Here is a 25,793-nt window from a genome sequence, read left to right on the forward strand (position 1 = left end):
CATTCGCCTAACGGTCATACCTAATGTGTTTTTTCCCTTTTTGTGATTCAGAGTCATTTAGGAATCTGTCTTTTGACAGATGTGATGGGTGAGGTGACTGATTTCATGTCTTTCTCACGTCACAAATGACAGTGTACATACATTTCTAGTTTGAACAGAGCCAATCTTCTTGCTATTTCATAAAACCACCAACCCATGAATTGCCAGTTGCAGTCGTCATAGAAAAAAACCCAGTTAATTTACTGATGCACTCTCTCTTCCTGCCGTTACCACAGGCTCGTCTGTCTTGCTGTCACTCATTCTGTTCTGCCCTCAGTCAGGAGATGTAGCCTCCCTGAACAGTTAATTACTGGATATTTCAGTATCACAGGTATCAGTTAAATGAGCTAATGAGGCAAAAGGAATGATAAATGACCCGTGCACGCATTCAGTACCCATATAACCAGCACGCTAAAAGAGCCCTCTTATAGTAGAATGCACTACTTCTTACACATTACTATCATGTGTTATAGGTAGCAGTCCATGAAAGGGACATCAAAGTCAACTTTAAAAGCATCTTTCCCCAGTTCTTTCATTTCAACGTTCAGCCATGAAGCAGTATTGGGAGCGGGCAACTTATGGAACGCAGTGGACAAGGACCTCTGTAACTGGTGTGCTGTTTTTTACCCCTCCATAATCAAAGTGATTACTTCTGTGATAAGGTCACTTCCACGTCATGAACAATGTCGGGGAGTAACTATTAGTTACATAATTAAATTACAAAATAAAAGTAATTGTAATCTGTTATAGTTACTGAGAAAAATATGTAATCAAATTACCATCAAATCAAATTACAATTACAATCAAAATGTTGCCGATTACAAAGGGGTTACATCCAAATATGTTCTTTTTGGTCAAAAGTTTTGAGGTGATTTGCATCTTTTTGCTGTCTAGTGATTCTCCATTCATTTGAAAGCATGCACTCAAATTTAGTGCATTGTTTTCGATTGATTCTCTAGTTTGAATTTGCAGTGCCACGGGCCAATCAAAAAGTAATCAGGGGGTGGGCACTGTGGTGCAAGCAGTAGCCCCGACCATATACGGGCTCGAATGCCCACGGGGACTTGGGTTCGAATCCGACCAGCTGTCATTTCCCGATCCCACTCCCCATCTCATTTCCTGTCCAAACTTTCACTGTCCTATCTGAATAAAGGCAAAAAGCCCAAAAACCAAAAAAAAAAGTAATCAGAAGTGATCAAATGTAATACGTTACATGACTTTAATGAAGTAATTAAAATACTTACATTACTTATTATATTCTTAACAGGGCAATTAGTAATATGTAACCTACTACATTTGAAGTCATCTTCCCAACCCTGGTAATGAAGTGCAAACTTTAAGGTAAGTGGTTTAGAAGCATCTGAGGTAAATGGGGATCATTAACCATGCACATATTGCCTGCAGCAATTACTAGCCCAAATAGTAACTCTGCAAATTAAGGCTATGCATTTTACATAGCCTGCCATCGACAGATGGGGAAAAAATACATGGAAATTGAAATATCTGACCTCTAATGTATGAAGGTCTGTTAGGCAGATGGTCATCCATATTAATCCATGATACTGCACTCAGGGAACTTTCAAGTTACTCTCTATTTCTCGGTGTGTGGTGTGTCTTAAAGCTGACCGAAAACTGATAAAGAATAGCTAATACCGAAGGATAGGTAATGATAGCAAAGGAGTGGTTACAGTAGAAGTTAGCATCTTTATTTGAGCTTGCTTGGCCTCCACTTGTATAGTCAGGTGTGGCTGTGTTAGCTGACTAGCAGGGCGGTGGTCCGTCAGTGTGGGGCATGAGGAGATGAGAATGATGGAGTTTGAAACCACATTGATTGTTGAGTTGGTGCGTCACTGTCAACAGCTGAAGAAAATTGGTGTGGACCATGTATCGCCTGTGCTGTGGCATTCTTCTGGCTAAATTCAGATACTCAGTTAGGCCACAGTTTCTATGGCCACAGTTAAGTGGCTATTAAAATACTGCAATGTATTTGTAGAGTAAAGATAATTGCATTGCACGTTTTACATAAGGAAACACCCATTAAACGCTCTGCTAACCTATTAGATTGTCACTTATAGGCATGAAGAGGATCTTGGCCTAAGGCTCGTAGTACTCAGCTGTGGACCATTTCAAACGTCAGAGGAGAAATAGATGGTCTGGCTGGGACCCAGAGCCTGGGGTGAGACAGGCTTGAAGGACTAGTAGTGGTTTAGGTGTAATAGAGACAGGGGACTTGTTAGCGGAGTATGTCTATGAAAGAGTGGAACCGGGCAACGTCATCGCTGGCCCTTAACCCAAGCAAAGCCGAGTCAGTGTGTCCCGCCAGACGTGTGTTTCACATTTGCTCCCCTCCTCCTCCTCCTCCTCCTCCTCCTCTCTTTTACAGGGGATATTGCACCAGGCTCTTATATGACACGTGCAGCTGCTAGCCAGTCTTTTTTATCAATCTCGCTATTTCACTTTCTCTCTCTCTCTACCCCTCCTTCCCTCTCTGTCTCGCTCACACACACACACACACACACACACACACACACACACACACACACACACACACACACACTCACTCACACTGAATATACAGAATAACTCACAGATGTAAATATATGTAAACTTCTGAATGATTTACATTATACCGTAAACAGTGGGCATGTTTTTGTCGCACAGCTCTATGCTGTCAACATAATCTCCACTTTCATGGACTGTGGACAACTGAAGTATCTTGTGGTGGAATGAAGCGCCATATGGTAAAACTGCCAGGCAGACTTGCCCTCTAGCTACATTTCTATTATTTTACTGGACAGACATGTTTTTCTTTCCCTTTGAGAGAGTGAAATTAAATGTTAACAGCTTAATAAAGCTGTTCAGCACAAAAGAATAAACGGACCGGTTTGGTCAGTGAATCGCTTCCAGAGAGCCTGAAGTACTCTTTCTTAGACATTGTAGTGTTTACTGGTCCAGAAAACTCATGCCTATTAAAAGGGTAAAACTGGCATCCTTATGACGTACACTGTCCTGCTATTCCAAAATGCATGATTAACGTACACACATGATCACACAGGCATGCACTGCTCGCTTGCTGCAAATACCCTCATATAATCCCACACAGGCCCACTGATGATGTATGGGAATCTTTCAGGCAGCACAAAACCTCATAAACCAAAGCCATATCTTCAAAGTCTCCCCTCCAGTCGTCTCCAGTCTGGTTCCGATGCTACCTGACACACTTAGTTTTCCACCAATAAAATATTATGTCTCCAACAGAGACAGCAGGAAGGGTTGACACTTAAAAAATGATGTGGGGAAAGAGAGGGAGGGATAGGTTGATGTTTGAGAGGCCCAACAAATGTCAGAGCTCCTTTTAACAGGATTCGAGACAGTGCAATGTGGATGAGAGCCCAACTATAGGGCCACAGCTTTGATGGCGTAATCCTCAGGCGGTTCATATCAAGGTTATCTGCCACTCCACACTTAGTCAGTTGCTGGGGTGGGAGGTCGATCAGCTCCATGCTGTAACCACCAATAAATCCAACTGAGTAGCCATATGCTGGATCAGTAACATTCCAGAAGGGTCCAGCAGGGCCTCAAGGCTAGATGGTGATGCTGGTGTTGGTGCAGAAATCAATTCTGCAGAGTTGTTCCACCAGAGCGATCGTGGCTTCCCTCATTATGTCAGTGCGCTTCAGATGACACAGACTACAATGGCAATTATCCAGCACCTCAATGTATCCAGCCCCACGAGGAGGAGGAGAGGTGCCAAGAGGAACAGAACGTGAATCTCATTAGGTCCTGTCGCGTTCTTAGGATTTTGTTTGGGTTTTTTTTTTGTCTTGAAGCCTCCCCCAACACAGTATCTTTGATGACACCGAATATCAGAGGAGAGGAGAGGAGAGGAGTGGTTGCAAAGAATAAGGGGATGCCTTTCTCTCAGCACACAAACAAAAGCATAACATGCTGAGCATCAGGGTCTGGAGCTCTGGCAGGCGCACAGAGGCAGCGCTGCGGAGCCACGCAGAAGCCTGACAGATGCTGAGAGGAGAGAGAAAAAAGAAATCCACACGCAGATTAACTCGTCACCCCCGCGTGCCCTCCAGCAGAATGGTCACCACTGATTGAAAGCAGTGGAGTTCTTCACGGTGTTGACAACATTTCACTGGGGCAACATCACCTCCTTTCAGCTCCGGTTGTGATGTGTGTTAGCGTATGACGGGTTGTGTACGAGTGGCCAGGTCTGTGATCTAACCAGGAACAGCCTCAGGGGCAGGGGCAGTGGCTTTGGCAAACGTGTGGCAGGAATGCTGTCTCCCGTTCCATGATCAAAAGCACGGGAAATGTTGGAGTGGAATAAAATGGAATGAGGGAGAGAGTTTTCCTAAATAAAGTCTCCAAGAGTTGAACCAGTCCCAGATTTTGCGGAACAGTTTGTATTTTTACTGCTCACCCAGGCACTCAAACAGTTCTGTGAATCTGCGTAGTTGATCCTGAGCATTCAGCATCACTTCATGACAGCAACTAAGCCTATTCACTCCGAAAATGTTTGTGTGACCTTTCAGAAATCGGCATTTGGCACAGTATGCCCAACAGTGTGACTGAACATACACCACTGTGGAGAATGCCAACCCAAACAACAAGGAAACAAACTGTCAACAGTAAACGCAGATCTCAATTTTCCATGTATCCCCGGGTCATGTATTTCAAATGATCTATGACAAGACACACACCCTTCCCCTCATTACTATTGTACATACACATACCAAATCAAAGCCTCTTAGTTTCATTGTTGCTCCTTGGTGGTTGCTAGGTTTCTGAATTTAGCACATCATCATCATCATCATCTGGAGCTCCATTAACAAAAGTGCTGCACGGGAACAAACAGCATGCCTGACACATTACTCCTACCAAGTCATTGGAGACCCTTAAAGGCAGCTGTCACTTGCTCTCTGTGCTCTCTGCTAAATGACTTCTCCAAACCCAAGTCCTTTTTCTCGGGGCCTCTGCTGTTACATTTCCTGTTAGTCTCACATGCATGTTTCTGTGATACACTCCTCAAAGTAGACTGCATCTCAGGGGCCTGCACTATACATCTGAGATTAGTGCATGCCTTTAACCAAAAACACATGGGTTGACACGGGCCCTATATTCATTCCAGAGAGAAGCTCGCCAAAGATATACCAAAAGGTAGTCATTGAACAGAGTGTCAGACTTCATATCCTTCAAGTGGTTCTAGAAGGTTCCAATGCTCTCACTGCTGGTACCAAACTCATGCAAATACACACAGTTCTCAGCTATCTTGGATTCACTGTCACTTTGCCCATTTTCCAGCAAGTCCCTGTTTCCTGATATGTCCACTTTCTGTTCCTTTTCTCTTCATAAACTTCCCGGTATCCAGACCTTCCTCGTCACCTGAAGACAAAAGGTGGTGAAGAATCTCTATCACGCTCCACTAATAGAGAAAGTCAAAGCTATAAACCACGCAAAAACAGCAGACAGATGGCGACAGGCATGGATATCATGCTAAACTGTGAAGAATTAGAAGGATACAGACAAACAGTTCCGTGTACAGAGGTATTTACCTTAAAACTTTCCGTCTATTATTTTTAGGATCGAGGATCAGTTTGACCCTAAAAGTAAATAGCACGGTCATGGTGCTGGCCTGAGAGAGTATTGCCACCACAGTCACTTTGGAAGACGAACTCTCTTCAATTTGAATAATTCAGGGTTTCCGCATCTTCACAGTTACTCAGATAGACAGCCTGGGCTGTGGGCTGGCACAGTGAGCAGAGAGAGAGAGAGAGAGAGAGAGAGAGAGAGAGAGAGAGAGAGAGAGAGAGAGAGAGAGAGAGCAAGGCTCTGGTGGGGGCTAGGGTGGTGCTGACATTCATCATCTGAAGAAATCTGACTGGATCAATCACTTTAAAATAAAAAGAGGTCCTGTGTAGCACGGGTAGCGGTGTGAGGGACGCGTAGCTGATTAAAGAATGAAACGAATGCGGTAGGAGGCAGAGCTGTCAATTGCTGTTAACTTCAGGTTGTCTTCATCCCCACCGGAGTATGTCCTGCTGTTCAGTACATCCTGTGTGTGTGTGTGTGTGTGTGTGTGTGTGTGTGAGAGAGAGTATACTGAAACCTTTTTAGAGACAACTATGGTTTAAGAATGATTCTCTGTCTTCGTTCAGAATAACCAGTAACACATACAAAACACACAACAACAGATGTCAGAATCACACTACAGGTGCAGCTCAATAAATTAGAATATCATCAAAAAGTTGATTTATTTCAGTAATTCGATTCAAAAAGTGAAACTCAAAGTCAGTTTATTTGGCACAAACGACACACAGCAACACACACGTGCATTTAGGGTGGCGACACAGGACACACACACCGGGGTCGCAGAGAATTTTTCCTCTGCATTTTCCCATCCTGGACTGTCCTTCCTCCAGGGCAGCGGGCAGCCTTTATGGCGCCCAGGGACCAAGTCAAGTAATCGCTCCGTCTTGGTCAGGGACGGACAGGAGAGTGTTCTGTTTTTTGGGGTTCTTAGTGGAGGAAACCCCTTGTGAACATGCAAACTCCACACAGAAAGGCCCGGTGTAACAGGCCAAATTAACCCCCGCCCAGATTAAACCTGGGTATACTTTGGCCCAGGCCAGATTAAACCTGGGTATACTTTGGCCCAGGCCAGAGTATACTCCAGGGATAAACTGTCCTAGGCCAAACTATACCCAGGGGTGTAAAATAGCCTAGGCCATACTATACCCCTCCAGGCCAGAGTCTACCCCAGGGGATAAACTGTCCTAGGCCAAACTATACCCGGAGATGTAAAATAGCCTAGGCCAGACTATACCCCTCCAGACAGGGCCGGTCCTTCCTATAGGCGACAAAGGCAGTGGCCTAGAGCGCCACCTAGAGGGGGGCGCCAAAAACTGCGCCTAGCAAAAAAAGAAATACAGTATATATATATATATATATATATATATATTTATTTAGAGTTTTTTGCGCCCCTTCTATTTCTCCAACCAATATTTTGACATTGAAAAATATATTTTTTAACATTTGCCACAAATCTAAAGAGGTAGGGGTGTTGTCAGAACATGCTAGCGCATTGATTGGTATGGGTCGAGTGTGGGTCGAACAGACAGTACAAAATTTAATTAATAATTTTTGCGAAACTTGCATGCACCTAGTGCAGTACATTCCTAATATCATTGGTTGAATGTTGCCCGGTTCTGTATCCCTCCTCCACTCCCTGAGATGCCCAGACATGCAAGAGACGTCCTAACAAACGTTAGATGATGGCTAAAGTTCAAGCACTCTGGACTCTGGTACTGGAAGAAAAAGAATAGATATCTGGACCCTCTTTTATTATAACTTGACAGATAATAAAACACAACGCACTGCAATAACGGGAGAGAAACCGTGTGGCTTCAAAATAGGTTGGAAGAACACAACAAACCTCAAGAGGCACCTGAAAGCGCACAACCCTGTAATTTATGCTACGGTAAATTAGCTAGTAACTGTCAATGATTATGTTATGCGATGTCATTATGCGAAGTGTTGTAGTAATCTTTGACCTTTGTGGATGTTTTGATTTTGTTATCAGTGTTTAACTTTGAACATTTATATTGTAGCGAGGACTTGCTAGTCTTACAAGTTGAAGTTTCAGGACGTAGTAATCTTTGTGGAAGTCTAATATTTTTTTCTGTTTTTCTGGTTGAAGTAATAAAAGTCTATGTTTTTAGAGTTTTAAGATTTATGTCAGTTAGCTTTCTCACTTAACTTACCTGACAAAGCTGAACCCCCAATAAAATGTTGAAACATTAAGTAATTCTTGTGTATATCACTCAACACTACTGATATCATGGGGGTTACGAATTGGCCTAGGCCAATTTAAACCCCGGAGTATAAATTGGTCTAGGCCATAATATACCCAGGGTATAATCTAGCCGAGGCCCCTTTAACCCCAGTTATAGTCCGGACTGGGGGTATACTATGGCCTGGTACACCGGGAGATAGCCCACTGAAGGCCAGGGGAGAACCTGCCCCCAGTACCAACAGCGCCCCATGCGGGAATCGAACCCAGGACTTTTCTTGCTGTGAGGCGGCAGTGCAAGCACCTGAGCCACCGTGCCACAACTCATATAGTATATAGATTCATTACACACAGACTGATATATTTTCAAGTGTTTATTTCTTTTAATTTTGATGATTATAACTGACAGCTAATGAAAACCCAAAATTCAGTATCTCAGAAAGTTTGAATATTACTGAAGACCAATAAAAAAAAGGATTTATAACACAGAAATGTTGGACTACTGAAAAGTATGAACATGTACATCACTCAATACTTGGTCGGGGCTCCTTTTGCATGAATTACTGCAGCAATGCGGCGTGGCATGGAGGCGATCAGTCTGTGGCACTGCTGAGGTGTTATGGAAGCCCAGGTTGCTCTGATAGCGGCCTTCAGCTCTTCTGCGTTGTTGGGTCTGGTGTCTCGCATCTTCCTCTTCACAATACCCCATAGATTCTCTATGGGGTTTAGGTCAGATGAGTCTGCTGGCCAATCAAGCACAGGGATACCATGGTCCTTAAACCATGTACTGGTACCTTAGGCAGTGTGTGCAGGTGCCAAGTCCTGCTGGAAAATGAAATCCGCATCTCCATAAAGCTGGTCAGCAGAGGGAAGCATGAAGTGCTCTAAAACGTCCTGGTAGACGGCTGCGCTGACCTTGGACCTGAGAAAACACAGTGGACCAACACCAGCAGAAGACATGGCACTCCAAACCATCACTGACTGTGGAAACTTTACACTGGACCTCAAGCAACTTGGATTCTGTGCCTCTCCTCTCTTCCTCCAGACTCTGGGACCTTGATTTCCAAATGAAATGCAAAATTTACTTTGGACCACTGAGCAACTGTCCAGTCCTTTTGGTCCTTATCCCAGGTAAGACGCCTCTGCCAGATGGGTGCTGAAGTGAAATCTGAAGCACACACACACACACACACACACACACACACACACACACACACACACACACACACACACACACACACACACACACACACACACACACGCACACACACACACACACACTTACACACACACACACTCTTACTTCTCATGTCTTTCCCTTCTCAAGCTATGGTCATATAAAATCAGCCTTTCTACTGCTGCAGTCTGCCAGAGTGTTTCCTTTGGAACTTCATTAGATGCCTAGTCATGGGTGCACTCACCAATAGGGTTTAGGGTTGTAGAAATACTACTGTGTTTTTCTGACTATACACAGCACCGTATATGAACTGCATTCTAGTATTTTATGAAATTTGTATAAAAACAAACCCGTGTATTGACCGCACCTGTGTATTAACCGCAGTTTATTGTACGTCATGCCATATAGTTGTAGTGCAAGCGCTACTAGCCTAAAAAGTTGTATGAAGTAGGGATAGGCATTTCAAGCAAAAACACTACACCTACACACCCCCAACCGGCATGTGCACACAGAAATACCCCATTCCCACTCACAGTGAAAAGCATTTCTTGAGTATTTATTTAGTGTTATGGTGTGGACACTAAAGGCTAATTGTTAATTGATCCCCTGGCAACATAGTACCATGAATGAATGAAAATTGCAACCATTAAATGTACGTGTTCGAGAAGTGCAAAGTGGAGGGGGGACATTACATTGATATCAGAGCCCTTGCTCTGTTGATGTGCCATTCGTTCTCTCAGTATTGTTTAATATCTATGTGAAGCCATTTAACATCACCAAGTGGTTGTGATTACTTTGAACCCAAGCCCAAGCTTTTTATTGGTGTGCTGATCTTGAGAAATTAAACTTTGCAGCTTATGTTGTGTTGCTATGGTTATCTAGTTGCTATGCTACCTAACTAGTATTCCATAGTTCTGTTCCCGCAATTAAAAAATGACAGACAAAAAATAAACAGTTATGATCATTTATAGATAAAAAAATCTTTAATCAATCAACCTTACATATTTCGGTTTCATAAACGGTTTAAATGGAAGAGGTCCATTTGCATTAAATGATAACTAGTTATTTAGCTGATGTTATGGTCTCAACTTAGACAATTATAATAGGAAAAGATAGAAACCCCCAGGGGGCCTGTGCAGCTTCATATTAACACGTGTTCATATTCACTTCATATTAAAATGAGTTCATATTACACACACTAGCAACTACCAACTGTTAAGATGGTTCCCTAAGCTAGATATTGCTAGGATAGTTCATAGCCAGGGTAACTGGCATGAGAACTCACACACCTTTTGCGGAGGTTTGTGCTTCACAGCATCCTGTTAAATAGAGTCTGGTAGGAATACACGACACCCCTTACTTTATCATTATGAAAGACTGAATTTGACTGAGTGTGAATGAAAATGTGTTATCTATCTGATGTTGTTTTTCATATGTGAAAGAGGGAGAGAGAGAGAGACCCATTCACGCTTTATCTGGCAGAGTTACTGTGCGCGTTACCAAGTGGGAAAAAACTGCTTTTCCGTGTATATGACGCACCTGAGTATTAACTGCAGGGCTGCACAATGCAGCATCAATGTATAAACCGTGGTTAATAGTCTGGATATTACAGTAGTAAGGAATTTCCATATGTCAGACACTGAAGACGATTTATGTATTTCAGTCAGTAACTAACTCAAAAGTGCAGCTGTGATGTTCGCTCTACACACACCAGACTGCTGTTACATATGCTTCTTATTAGTTTGCGCTGACGGTCAGAACACTGAACTCCCTTTATCATCATTTTCTTGTTAAAAAAAATCCAATAGGATTCCTATAGGATTTTGGTTCCAAAATATGATAGAAATCCTATAGGATTATACCTATTGGAATCCTATAGGGGTTTTTGATTAGGGGAAAGCAGACCAGACAGGTCAGATATTGAACTCTCTACTGATGTGGCTTGTGTCATGACTTATGAGGTGGATGTGGATGACACTAAATGTACTTCACTGGTTTGTGGGAACTGCCATTGAAGACTACAGAACATAAAGCATAAGGAACATGCTTCTTCATACATTCTCACATTCTGTAACGCCCTTAAACTAATGCTAATGTCTGTCTACTGATGCCAATGAAAAACAGCTGCTACAGCCCCTGGCTTTCATCCGTCATGCTGCTTTAACAGTTACAATATGTATGAAATGGTCACTTTGGCCTCTGCGTTTCATCGACAGGTGGTTGTGCTATGGTTTATTTTTAGGTTACACAAGGAAAATTCTGCACCAGACTCACCAGACTTTGGGACCATCATGGCGGTTCAGTCCTTAAATTCATGTGCCTGTTGTCTTCTTAAAATTGTATCCTAAGCATTTGTCACTTGAGATTAACCAAAGTGTTTACGATGGGAGGGAGGAATGGGGTCTAGAGCATCATTTACTGAAGTCCACACGTTAGCACCCATCTGGATGTCATGTCCATTTCGCATTAGCCAGATGTTCTCATATAGAGAGCGGGTGTCTGTGTGCCTCTCACAGTGGAGCTGTAACAAGGAGCCTGTGGCAGTCAGCTGGCCTCATGTGACAGTGAACACCTCATACCTTAGGCCCCATGCAGACGGACTCTAGTTTGCCTGAACCCGGGTTCATTTTTCACACCTATTTCACACCTACCCACTTTTTACATCGCGTGCACATGAACCCAGTGAATCCGATTGACTCAGCTGTAGTACATCCCCCACGCCTGTTGGTGGCGCTTTGGTGCTACAGACAACTGAAGAAAACGGAGAATAAGACAGGAGCATGCTATCAAAGTCTTAGTCGGAGTCTGACTATCAACTGCTTGTGGGCAATAGAAGAGGTGTGAAGTCAGTGTGCCACGGGACCTAGAGAACCAAGGTAACTCGTGTGCTTCACGCTGTTCGCAAGGGGTGGGGAAACACGTACTGTATGGCATACTCACATGTACAGCATACCCAAAGAATTACAGGTGAAGCATTTGTTTAAAAACAGTATAAAAATGAAAATGTTCTGTTTTGAAGTTGCCAACCGTGGGGAAAATAGAGCTAATTTTGGGTGTACTTTAATGACACGACTGATAGATCAGCCTCTCTCCTGTTCTTCAGCCCGCAGCCTGGGGATTCCACTAACAGATGGGACTAGATGGCCTCTCTGACAGTTCAGGAGGGACATTAATATCTTCTGTACATAACAGTGCCAAGATAAGACCAGCCCAGAGTGAAATGCATTGACTACGGGAAATTTCATAGCGGTGTCTCCATTACGGAGTTTATTTTCTTGCCAGAGAGTAAGTTAAATCAGTTAGGATCTGTAGGGTATTGCATTTCAGATCAATGTAATACCAGTCTAACTCTTTCACAATATCTGTTATTTCTCTCTTGCTGTTTATCCCCCCCCCCTCTTTTGCACTAAGCTCCATAGGCCCAGTCTTCTCCTGGATGACATTCCTCCTACACCTTGTGGCGATGGTATCCACACACCACAAGGATACTTGGCCAATAGGTCACAAACTGGGGCTTTTGGAGAGTAATTGATGCCACATGCAAGCAAATCTCTGTGGTCAGTCTGCTGACGAATACATACCAGCAGAAACCCTCACTTTCCACAAGGACAATGACCCCGAGCGACTGTGCAGCAGGATCAGGAGAGGAGGCCAAAGGCCAAAGTGCAGTGGGACAGTGGGAAGACAGACTCCATCCACACAGAGCATGACAAACTCCAGGTAACTAGGTGACAAATCTATTAGACACAAGAAATAACACCCCAGTCCTGAGAGGCAAAGCCATTTGTCAAGCTAGAAAAATGGACAGAGCAAACACTGTTGAGAACAACCCAGGGTCACAGGTCAGCGCTGACGTTTCGCCAACTTGAGTTAGTCAGATGCATGTAAGGCTCTCTGTGTCACAGTAAGACTATAGACAAGACTTATTATGTCCTGCAAGCTATGGATCACCAGAAGACTTAGGTTAACTGACCAGCCTCAGTAAAGCATGACAGAGGCGAGGTGGACAGGGTGAACTCTTTAGGTTGTATTTGACAAATAAAAGGTCTGCTTGAGGAGCAGTAAATGGTCTCTGTGATATTGTGCTCACATTTCCAAAACTGTCCGTGGTATTTTTTTTTCCAAAGTGGCAGTGGTGGTCCTGTCCAAAAGGTTAAACGCTTTCATCATCCCAGCAGGGATTCAGAAGAAAACATATGGGACATTTGTATGCTGCATACGTCATCTTAGATAAAAGATAAAACAGAAAATATATCAGCAAAGGAGTCACATTTTATGACCTGTTAAAGCCTCCATCAAAGCAGTGCCTTACTTTCATTTTATCCTGCATGACTTAGTTTTTGCCTTTCCCTTGAGTAAATGATGGCCACGTGGCAATAAACTAGAGATCTGTGCACCATCAAAACATTACACCACACTAACACATTCCATTCATTTGGGAAGTAACTCTGACTTAACCCATGTACTTAGTTATTCAAACATGCATAACCCTGTTGAAACAAAGTAACCTCAGTACCAGCAAGCCATTAGCCACTGGAAGTACAGCACATAACGTAATCTCCTACAGACAACGGGGCACCACGGATCATCCAAACGGAGTACTCTCACCACCAGTGTATCTGTCAACTTAAGATTGGCTAGGACTAATCAACCTGAATGGATCCAGGCAGACCAGCTTGCAAATACAGTGGCCAGTGTGGCATGAGCACCCCCTGCTGGTCACCTCCATGTCTGCAGTAGCCAGTGCGCTGCCGATCCCGACCCACTCAAGAGGGCACCGCAACCCAGCGCAGCTGGAGGAGGACTGGGATCTCATGCGAGACTAGCACACGAGAGAACGGCTTTCACAGTAGGCAAGACCAAGCAAACGAGGACAGCAGGAGCTGAAACATATAGAATTTATTTGACCAAGAGTAGGAAAAGAATACAGAGGAGTAGAGGAAACAAGCTGACCCTGTTATAAACACATCACTACCAAGAAAAACTGGAGGGTAACAGATTGAAAATGCCTTGTTTACCATAAGGTCTCTTTACAATTCCAAATATTCAATTTAAAAACAGCTGCCATGTTTTTTTATATCTATATACTTTTATATATATTTATGTAACATTCTTTCAAAACATTGTGCAAGTGTTTTGCTGGTATTCCACAAATGGTAAACAAGAGTTGGTCCAGTGCATTATATAGTGACATTACTTATGGAGTTACTGACTTTCAGCTGACCATCTGTACCATTGCACGCCTACCTCTACTAACAGAGAAACAAAAAGTCAGACAGTCAAATGGCGTATTAAGAGGAAAAAAAGATCAGTGGCAAAACTGGTGCCCGATCAAACAGAAATGGGTCGGTTACATCTCGGGAAATGAGTTTGATTTTAAAATGATTATTATTGCAAGGTTTCTGGGATGCTGACATGATAGCTTTACTCCACATTCGCGTCACTCGATTACACCTGAAGCTGGAAAAGGAAGGGTTGGATAACGGATTCTACTGAGAAGCGAGAACACTGCACAGAGCTAGTGTGTTCCGAGAGGTCAAGCGTGTCAGTGGTTCAGAGCCAGCCCCTGCCTCGTCCTGTCAGTGACCCAGACTGCACTCCGCTGCAAAGCAGAGACGGAACAGCTGGGTCCAAACCCTACCTGGCCACTCAAGGGATGCCCCACGTTATACCAGACAGAGCAAAGGATATGTATGGGTTAATAAACAGATGTTCTTTCTACTGTGACACTTTCCATTCTCAGTTTTTTCTTTTAGCATGACGTGGGTGCATCCAACACAACACAAAACTACCACAAACTTGGTGCTGACGCAATATTCTCATCACATAAAGCTTAACGTCAAATGTTGGAAAACTTCTTTTGGCGATAACGGGAATTTCTTGGTGACTTTCCTCTAAGCTCTCAGTGAAACTTTCCTTTAAATATTGAGTCAAGTTAGCGACCATATAAGTCTAATATTCAGTGTGCCAACAACTTTTACAAAAAAAAAAAATTTGGTTTGAGTGTAACAAAACAAAGCAATGAGCATAATGAAAAGAAAAAACACTTTGACTAGTATATATCAATCATGATGCACACATCAACACAATTCATGTCAAAGAAAGGAAACAAGATACATAATTTATTCACACTTTACAAAAATCTCTTTCTGCTACCACAACACCACCAGAGAGTCAATATAATATCCAGACATGTTGTATTGAAATGAAGCTAAAACAGAAAAGGGAGGGGGAGGGGGGTGGAGAAAAAAAAGGAAAAAAAGAAAGACACCAGAGAGGGACAGGAGTGCCCCCCCCCCCCCCCACCACTTTAAAGAACTCGGTGGGAAAGAAATCATTCAGTTTGCTTTTGCTTTGTAGCAAAACACACAACTTCTAAAATAACACACTGAGTAGCTGCACCAGTGATCTGCATTAAGTGCTTGTCAATCTGTTTACTTTTAAAATAACCTGACCAAGATTGAGAGAGAGAGAGACTAATGTGAACAATTGCTATGAATCAGACTTTTAGGGTGGGTATCTACTATTGTGCCACTATGGTGATGCAAAAACACATTTTTTCCAAAGCAAAAAGGTCGTCAAAACACATGGACAACAACAAAAAAAAAAAAAAAAAAAAAAAAAAGAAAGTCCATTTGAGTGCCTCTCAGCCTCTGAAAAGGTTTTTACAGTAGCAGATGGACTGGGAGCTTTACACTTGGCCTTATGGTAGAATGCATAGGATGGCACTATACGGAAAGGGAGGGTACAGCTGAGATCTAGAAGTAGCTACAGAAGACCAAAGAAAAACACATCTTCAAAAAGAAGAGATTCGCCTGAGTCGGGGGAATGGGCTGTGGCAGGGCTGGGGGACAGGTCAGTGGCAGTACATCCAGATAATCATAAAAAACAGCAGGGGACAAAGCGTAAAAGACATCAACCAAGGGCATGATTTTAGCATGATCGAGTTCTTCAATAAGACAGAGAGAAGGATTTAAAAATCAGACAAAAAAGCATTTTCTTTTTTCTTTCTTTTTTTTTTAAAGAGACAAAAAGCAGATCATAGAAGCGAACTCAAGTGAACAGCAAAACAGTGACTTTCTGAACCCCGTTTACTAAATTCTGGGCCACTACTCCAATTAAAATAGTGAGCGAGCGGCTGCTCTCATAAGGCCTGTAGCACCCAAGATGTTGGGCTCAGCACCAGCGTGTACGGCAGAAACAGGTCCAGCGCCGTTGGGCCTTGTACACTACAGATGAACTTTAAAAATGGATTAGAGGGTGTGTGTGTGTGTGTGTGTGTGTGTGTGTGTGTGTGTGTGTGAAGGTTTGACTGGACGTGACAAAGAAGGTAAAGGTTATTGTTTAACTCGGTCACACGGCTGGCTTCTGGTCCCCCCTTTAAAGTAGCTGCTTGGTCTTAACTGGCCTTGGGATGGCATGTTCCAAAACACCTCATATGTTATCAGGTAGGTTCTGACACTGTAGTTACGAAAAGCCCTGCATGTGACTTAAGGTATTGCCTTATGTTTTTTTTTTTCTTTTAAAAAGCTTCGATTTCTGTAAGTAAACTTACACAGAATACTCAGGACCCCTACATTTACATAGTGTGAAAAGTATAGAACATTTCTTTTAAAATTGTGCCCCAGAAAAAAGGTGATACAGAAAAGATTGACCTTAGCGTCCATTTCAGTTAAAATCCATTGGGAACTACGAGTTAGCCATACCACACCGCTCTTACAAGATTCAGATGTCTGCAACCCTGGCCAGTGGCAAAGGAAGAGGCCCAGTGTGGTTTGGCTCCCCCTGGTGGCTCGGAGAACTACCTGCGTCCAGGCAGGTGGATTCCATTGACTGAGGGCGGGTAGGGAAGAATCAACTCCAGTTGTGCAAACAGCGAGAAATGATCAGAGGGGACGTGGGGGTGAGGACAGCCGCTGATATTGTTCTCAGAGAGCCATTGGGTATCGAGAGGACCCAAAACACCCAAGACGTTGAGCAGAGGCTGAGAGTGGAAGATGTAGTCGATGATGCCCTGCAAAGACACAAACAGGTTGAACATACAGGCCAGCTGTAAATCAGTCAAAAAAAAATCTCAATGCCATTTTTATAAAAGGTTAGTCAAGTGGAATAATGTTGGACTGAGACTAGTGTTGAAGGCTGTATCTATACTTTTTGGACTTTAATAGATCTTAGCCCTATGACTTGAGGATTACAAATATATTTAAAATGGAACAAAACAAATGGACAACAACACAAAGGGTCTCTTAGTTACTGTTGCTAGTTCTAAGAAATTCACAGAAAGCTGGCACAAATGGTGTGACTCACAGCTCTGACCTGACATTTTCATGAAAATTAATTTCCACACAATCGACATAAGCTTCCAGTGCTAATAAGCCTTTCCTTGGACATTCTACGGCATTGCTCTTAAACTATGGCGAGTTCACTATGAAGACGGAATCATTGAATATTAAGACCTTTCCATCCCAAGTCTATTGATGTTATATTCAACTGCACTGACCAAGTTGCATGTCAGCGAATAATATTTCTTTCCTGAGCCAGTGTTGCATGAGGTAAGGGTAAGGGTCTCACCTTGAAGTCCAATGTGTAGTTGGTGTACGGCATCAGACCATCCTCATAGGCACTCTTCAACTTGAAGCCATGGGTGATCCTGCCGTTGGACGTGCCGTTCTTGCCATTACAGTTGAAGTTTGCCAAGCAGTCGATGTAGCGCAGCTCCTTGAAGTCCTTGTGTGTGCTGTCCACCCCACCTGTACTAAGGTACTCAACCACTCCTACAACACAGAAACTTAGTAAGGCTGCGCATTCGCCATGCAGCAAACTATGCCTCGAGAAGTCAAAAGTACAGACTCGCTGTAAATATTTCAAAGAGACAACCTCGGCTTGGGACACAAGTTGAACTCACCAGAGTCAGGCAGGGAGTTCAGGTCAGCACACAGGCAGAGGGGAATGGGGTTGATTTCCCCGGAGACGGAGGAGAGCTTGAGGCTGCGCGTGGCCTTGTCCACGATGTTCTTCACCTCAGACAAGAACATCATGGTCTGCACCAGCTTCACATCCGAGTACTCCGGGTCCCAATGCATGTGGGCATTGGCCACCAGGAGGAGCTGTTTCTCTATGCCATGCAGAGGCTTGCCAGCTAAGAAGAGTGGAAGTTATTTTAGAAGGATGTTGCTGTTCTACCTGCCACTGCTCATATCAATAGCCATCAGGCAGAACAAAAGAGTGTTGCAGCGAGGGCAATTCTTACCCGACTGTTCCATCATTTCTTTGCGAACCTCCAGAAGAACTGCCACGCCAATGTTGTCCTTGGTCATCACTCGATTGATCATGACCTCTGAGCCTTCAGAGTTGGCCATGGCCAGCTGGTTGAACTCCACGGTGTGTTTCTGGACCAAACTGAACCTGAAAGCATTGATGGGTGGGGTGGGGAGATTTTTTTAAATCAGAAAACAGGCCCTAAAAGACAACAGCTACAGATCTAGCTGAAACACTGTGATCCCTCAAAAAGATTTGGTGGACTGCATCTGCACTCACTTGTCCGTTTTGTAAAATATGGCACAGCCATCCACATGCTTGCGGTCACACTCCGACATGGTCCTAGCTCGTGACTTTGGGCTGAAGAAGCCCTCATATCCCTGCTCCTTCAGCTCCGGCAAGAAGTAGTTGTAGTACTGCTCAGTCTCAACTTCCTGTTCAATATACAATACACAATAAAATGACACAAGATCAACATGAGGCTGCTTCACCAGCATCCTTTTCTAATAGTTCACCTACATTACTATTGACAAATTGAAGTTTCACCTGACCTGGGACATTTACATTGTCAGCCAATCATATATAATATCACTTAACTTGTTCAGCAACAGGAGATGAGGCATGGGTTCTGAATTAGGCCAGTGTCTGGGTTAATTGCCATAGTCCAAACTCACAGTCAACAAAAAGCCATAAATGTGAGCTTGCCTGTAAGCTGATGACGTCCGCACTGCAATTCATGATCTCCTGCATGATGGACTTCTTCCTGTACTCCCAGTTGAGAGCCCAAGGTGGGCAGTAGCCGTAGAGCTGGCGTGTGGCGTACTTGTCACAGAGCACATTGTAGCACATGACTGAGAACAGGGCTGCATAGGAAATCAAAAGATTAATAAAACAACTCTAACATCAACATCTATTAATGCTTTTATATGGTACGAGTTTGGGTGGAGCTCTGAGCAAGACAGCCATGAATCAAGTTCAGATGGGCTGTGACTTTGAATTTATGAAAGAAAGGGTATCTGTCAAAAGGTGATCATTTATGTTAAGATTTATTATAAATGTAACTGTGCATTAATCCCCTGAAGTCAGCTGCGTCACCGCTAAAGCAGAGAAAAATGAGTTTGGTCTAATCTGGAATCCCATGTTTGCCCCACGATCACACCAACACAGTAATAAGGCCACAAACCTTATAGGCGTTTCCTTCCAATTAATAGAGACAAATACATTTATTATTTTAAAAGTACCTGAAATAAGTTCAATGTTCAGGTATGTACATCTGTCATAGCAGGACGGCATGAACACCCACCCTATCATTAATTCATATGCTAAAGACCTCGTCATTAATTGTGGGTTTAAGAGAGGAGATGGACCCCTTGGGAGAAAGTCCACTGTAAACAAAACTCCACCCAGGTCCAAGTAAACTTAGATGTAGATGGGAGTAGATATGGAATTCCATCTAAGGACATGTCGTGCATGGCCACTCGGTTCATATGTGTGTGTATATGGAGAACTGGAGTATTTTTTGTAATAATTGGAGTATTCTTAACAAGCTTTTAAAATCCAAGAACAATGAGACATAGTGTAATATGGAGTTACAATTTGATGAACTTTGATCTTTTGGTCTGAGGAGGACTAGAATTTGATCTGAGGAGGACTAGACTAGAGTAAGTTTGATATAGGAGATTTGCGTGTTGTAGCATAGGCTAACAGGTTTTTGCGACACATACTTGCTAGTGGTTTGGAGACGATTAGTAATAAGCCAAATACATACAGTACCAGTCAAAAGTTTGGACACACCTTTCAAGTGTTTTTTTTACTTTTACTATTTTCTACATTGTAGATTAATACTGAAGATATTTAAACTACGAAAGAACACATATGGAATGATGTACTAAACAAAAAGAGTGTTATCTACCATGTAGAAAATAAAAGTAAAGAAAAACTTCAGAAAATGAGGTGGTGTGTCCAAACTTTTGATTGGTACTGTATAAACCACGACCAAACCTTGCGTTTCTGTGTGCAATAGGTAGTGTTACTTGGCCAGTCTTGGTAGAAATGTACACTTGCATGTGTAGGTATATAGTGTATACTTCAAATAGTGGAGTAAATTAAATCGATCAATTGTCCTAGTCTCTGAAGACTGAAACGGTTTTGTTTGGGGATGGGTGTTAACAGCCCCCTCTATGGTTCAAGGCCATTAGCCTTGATACCTTTTGATAAAACAATGATAAGGTCATAAATGTTAGATGGTCATTAATTTGTTCATATGAATGGTGTGATTTAAGAGCCTTTATGCCTATAGCATACCCAAGACAGATAGATACCCAAGAGTGAGAATCACCTCAAGTGACCAAAACAGTTTATCGCCATGGTTACATATTATTGTAAAAGTGTTTTCAAAAATATCACAGCATGTCAGAACCACAAAAGTGCCTGAATCTATCCCGACTCCTGGAGGTTAACCATTTCACCAAGATATTAAATGAAGTCATTATCTGACATTAAAAAAAAAAAATGGACACTTGTTTATATTTATTGATCGCCCCATTTCCTAACCAAATGAATATTGAAATGACGAGTGGTACCTGTTGGTCTTGTCCTATCTGGGTCCTGCAGAGGTATCCAGGAGCGTTGAGGGGGCGGCTCAGCGGACACTGAGGGGAAGAGGGGGAACAGAAACTCACAGCCACAGCAGCACACACTCACAGGCCGTGTCAGAAGAGAAACACGGACTGTGGCGATCACAGACCCACTGGGGCGTTTTTTTCCCCCCAAGAATACCACGGCTAAAAAAAGCCATGCTTTTTTTTTTTATAAGTATGTTTACTGAGCATCGACGATACAAAATGACGACATAAGAGATACTGAACAATGCTCACTTTTACAATTTACAGGAACCCCCCCACCCCCCCTATCCCTGTAGAGGTCCCAACCCTACCTGTCTCTAGGTGAAGGGAAAAGAAAAGAGAGAAAAAAAAAAAAAAAAAAAAACAGAGCACGTAAACTAAAGAAAAACTAACATTTCGGGAATGTAAAAGTTTTAGTTTAGTGGTACGTCAGCAGAACTCAGATATCTGACTCCTCAGAAGTAATATCTAATAATAATAATAATAATACATTTTATTTGTAATGCACTCTTCATTCAAAAGAATCTCAGAGTGCTAATTAGTCTATAATGAACAACAAGGGGTTCCAGATTGTCAAATTTCAGCCATGCTTTTTTTAAGACAAACAACAACAACAACAACAACGCCGCCATCTCCAGAAAAACTATTTATCAGAAACATGAGCCTTCACATGCTACACGAGAACTGAAGAGCAAGGCTAAGCAACTCACCACGTTTAGTGCCTGCAAGATTGTCCAGCAGGTAGTTCAAAAGCCGGCGTGTTCCATCAGGTTCCTGGTAGAGGTTTAAGATTTCTTGTGCAAGTGGGTTCCCTGCACATACACAGTTGAACACAAGCTCAAATCTCTTGACAACAGTTACTTAATGTTGTTATATGTAAATAGAATTCACCATAACAACATCTTCCTACTTTGAGTTTACCCAGAAGCAAATCATTTAAAGCTCCTCAGCCTGAGAACTATAAATAGCTGCTTCATGTCTCTGCTAATGTTTTCAATACAATACAAAAAAAAACTGTTCTACTGTATTCTACTATTGATATTACTAGAGGAGAGTGCATTTAAAAATCAGTAAAAATATTTCCAGTGTCCCTGGGAGAGAAGACTGTGTACAAAGCAACTTCTACAATGCCAGAGTACCAGAAACAATGGATAATAACTGATATCCCTAAAAATCTCTGTTAATCCACAAGAGACCCGGGGTGTTTGAATTGTGTGTTTGAATTTAGATTAGTGTACAGTACCCAAAAGAAATGAAGACTAACCTTTCAAGCCCAGTGTGTGTAACTGAAACAGCTTCCCAAGTTCAAATGGTAGAACCCGCAACTGGTTGTTATTCAAAAGCAGTTCCCTGGGGGGGTATCACAAATTGAAACGTGGGAGCACAAGAGCTTTCACCCAAAAAAACCTGAATTATTAAATGCAATCAAGTCAAGGGCTGTTTGAATCTAAAACCTGCATCTGATTCGATTATGCGTCACATATGGCTATAAAAAAAAATAAAAAACATAAGTGAAGTTTGAACGAACAGTAATATGAATCACATGATCCGTCTCCAAAAGCATGACTGCCCACAAAACTAGGGAAAACATTAAAATGTCAAATATTATATCCAAATGTTTTATTGTTGGCATGCGTGTCACCACAGCCAGGAGCCATGAAGGCGCTCACTGATTTACGATCAACATGGGATAACTTGTTAGTGTGCCAATCGTCTTGCACGTACATTTACAAAAAAAGCAGAAACAATACAAAAAAGAATGAACAACTAAGATTCACTCTGGAATGTAGACTATATGCCGACCACACACACAGCCTGTGTTTACTATTCAATTAAATTGACACTTATATACCAATGATACAAGCATCATATTGAAAATTTAAATTGCTGAAGCAAATGTAACCAACCGACAAGATCATAAGACTGCATGCTTTGCCCGGTTTCCTCAATTTTCAAGTTCCCATGAGATCCTCTCAATGCAAGTTAAGGGTTTTCACACTTTTCACCCTGGGATGGACAGACATGCTGATTCACTTCACATTCATCAACCCAGGGTGAGGACCACCCTGCTGGGGATCACGGTTGAAATGTTTCAATCCAGAGTGAGACAGACTGTAGATGCACAACATGCCACGGTTTGGGTACATTTGCTTCACATCACTCACAATTCGAATTTGTTTTACTATGTACACCAGAAAGACTGCAGTGTTCTCTCACCATGGGCTGACTAGACCCAGTGTTTAATCGTGTGTCCAAACAGAAATTTGCTCACTATTAAAGATGAGGGTACTAACAGGGTTGAGTGCTGGGTGACTCACCAGGGGGGGGGACTGACCCTGGGATAAAATGCCTTAGTGGGAAAGCAGCTACAATCAACTACATCTGAAGGTCATGACAGAAGAGCATGCATACCTGAGAGACACCATGTTGCCAAGCTCGGCTGGCAGACTCCTTATTTTATTGGACGACACATCCAGGTACACCAGGTTGTGTAGTTTGGCAATGTCGGGCGGGATGCGTGAAAGGGAGTTGTCGCTGATGTACAGTGCTGTGAGATGAGTCAATGACCATAAGGATGTACTCAGATTCTTTACTTTACCTGTGAACAACATACAAAATCATACATTTTAACATGATATCCGCTTAACCATTACGCAAGAGCCACCAAAGGCCAACAGCCACATATGCAATGCTTAGGCAAACCCCACACCATCCACTCAACATGGTGACTAACCAGTTATCTCCAATTCGGCCCAGTATGACTTCTTCCCGTTGGTTGATTCTTCACTTGACATTATTGTATACATGCGTCTTGGATCTGGGGGATCATATTTCTCCTTGGGCATCCCTGCAAGGCTGGTATACAAAACAGCAAAGGGTTGTGAACTTTTCTTCTCTCTTCAATTCTCCAGTAAAAGTGAATGTATTAGACAGAATGATTCAACACCCACATTCAGTTACAAACATTGCAGAAGTCTTCACCATTAGAATAGAAAAATCTGAGCAGATTAAAATATGATGGTTATCATATTTTGGTTGGTATAATGGTTAACACTTACATTCTTATAGTAATGCCTTAAGAAACAAATACAGCCACAAATGATTACAACCCATTACTGACAGCAAATGATTTTTAGGCCTAAAATAATAAAATACTGCTGCTATTCTTTAAATAAAGATAAACCAGGTTAACATATATTATCCCTGCAAAAAATAAGATACAGCCCAAAGGGGATTCGATACAGGTTCAACTACACCCAAGATCTTAGTTGATTAGGAATAATCCTTAGTGATTCGTTAGGTAGGCAACATTAACTGGCCATCAACAAAAATTAGAGTCTAAACTTAGAGCTTGGTTAATGTTAAGGACATCTCAATGACCCGCTTTAAATGAAGAATACCAAACAGTGTCAGCTGGGATTTTTCTGCCCTTTGGTTTAAACACGATGTGGTGCTAAATAGCGTATGGTCATAAACAAGTATGTGAGCTAGCTAGCTGGCTAATTAGCATTCAACAAAGAGTAGCTAGCTGGCAGTAATAGCGACGGGAGCCAGTTCTTTTGCCATTAAAAAGAGCCACTAGACAGAAGCTCTCAATAAAATGAAATGCGCTCTCTGCCTAGTGAGTTCTAATCAATGGGCACCATCTCAAATAAGCCTTACCATCCAAGACAGTGCTGCTTGGTAAGGCACATTTTTCACAATCGAATGGAATATGTAGACTAACAGTTACGCGAGGAATAGAAGTTTCATCTGCAGGAAAACAGGCGTGGGTCTGTTTGAACTAGCTAGCTAGCTAACATTTTTGTACAACAACATTTATAAAGTGATACAGGTCAGCCAGTTATATATCTAGCTACATTACATAAAAGAAGGAGTTATATCCATTTACCATCATCGGGCAATACAAATATCGATGTGTGGCCCCTTACCTCGGGCTTCGTACACTATGAGTAGCCAACCTAGCTAGCAGGCTAGTTAGGTACCCTACCTACATAACGAGGTTCACGGGCTACAAAAGTTAACAACTCCCACATTAAGATACGATATGCGGCGTTACTTGAAATTAACGAATGTTATATATTAAGTAATGCGTCTTACTAAGTGTGCGTTAGTAGTTGGCTGGCGTGCCAAATTAACGTGTCCCATTGACGTTCAACAACGACTATGTGAAGCCAAAATCCTCGTATGCTAATTTAACTAGCTACCTTTGTTATCCACCAAACGGGTGAAATTAGTATTAACAAACTGCCAATGTTCCGTGGCTATTGGTATGATTACATTAGCTACACCATTCAATCACGAACCACCACCAGTAACAGGCAACTTTACCAGGTAACAGAGTTAGCGATAGCTGAATTATGTAACGCTAACCATAAGCCATAGATTGCTATGTCTCGCTACGTATTAACTTCCAAGCTAAATAGCTAGTTAGCTTACCAGCTAATGTTATCATAATCCGCATAGCCTGCTAACAAGATTTAACTCAGGACGTAACGTTCGCCCATCATTACATTATGAAAACAGCGGCAACTACAAAGCGGCAGCTAATCAATGCAACGTTACCACATAATCCGCTGAGGTGTTAAAGAACACGGTAGCTAGCTATCCGTATTCACTTGCAGGCAATATTTCGTTAACGTCAACTCTTGCGCTAGCTAAATTATCGATGGACCTAAAATTGTCTCTAAAACGAATCAATACCAAACATTATACATGTACAAACCCAATAACGTCACATTGTAATACAAAGGCGCCCTACGGTGCTCTTACCCGAAAAAGCATAAGTTCCCGATTCAGAAAGACGAATGCGTGTTTCCTTTGTTTCTGCTTCACTTTGTATGCGTTGTTTCTCACTGAAAGCAAACAAGAATCATGGCGGCTGCAGGCT

The 25,793-nt window shown here is 42.4% G+C and overlaps 1 protein-coding gene across 1 annotated transcript; it reads right to left on the minus strand.

The window, feature by feature from the left end:
* Positions 1-13,904: 13,904 nt before the first annotated feature.
* cnot6a (CCR4-NOT transcription complex, subunit 6a) lies at positions 13,905-25,793 on the minus strand. Its single transcript, XM_012832512.3, has 12 exons — positions 25,676-25,793; positions 23,637-23,758; positions 23,315-23,501; positions 22,167-22,252; positions 21,613-21,714; positions 20,861-20,929; positions 18,984-19,141; positions 18,558-18,712; positions 18,271-18,425; positions 17,926-18,159; positions 17,592-17,794; positions 13,905-17,034 (listed from the first exon to the last, which is right to left on the minus strand). The coding sequence occupies exons 2-12, from the start codon at positions 23,746-23,748 to the stop codon at positions 16,822-16,824; spliced, it is 1,674 nt and encodes a 557-aa protein (XP_012687966.1). The 5' UTR covers positions 23,749-23,758; positions 25,676-25,793; the 3' UTR covers positions 13,905-16,821.

This window comes from Clupea harengus, chromosome 8, assembly GCF_900700415.2.
Source record: "Clupea harengus chromosome 8, Ch_v2.0.2, whole genome shotgun sequence".
NCBI classification, from domain to species: Eukaryota; Metazoa; Chordata; class Actinopteri; order Clupeiformes; family Clupeidae; genus Clupea; species Clupea harengus.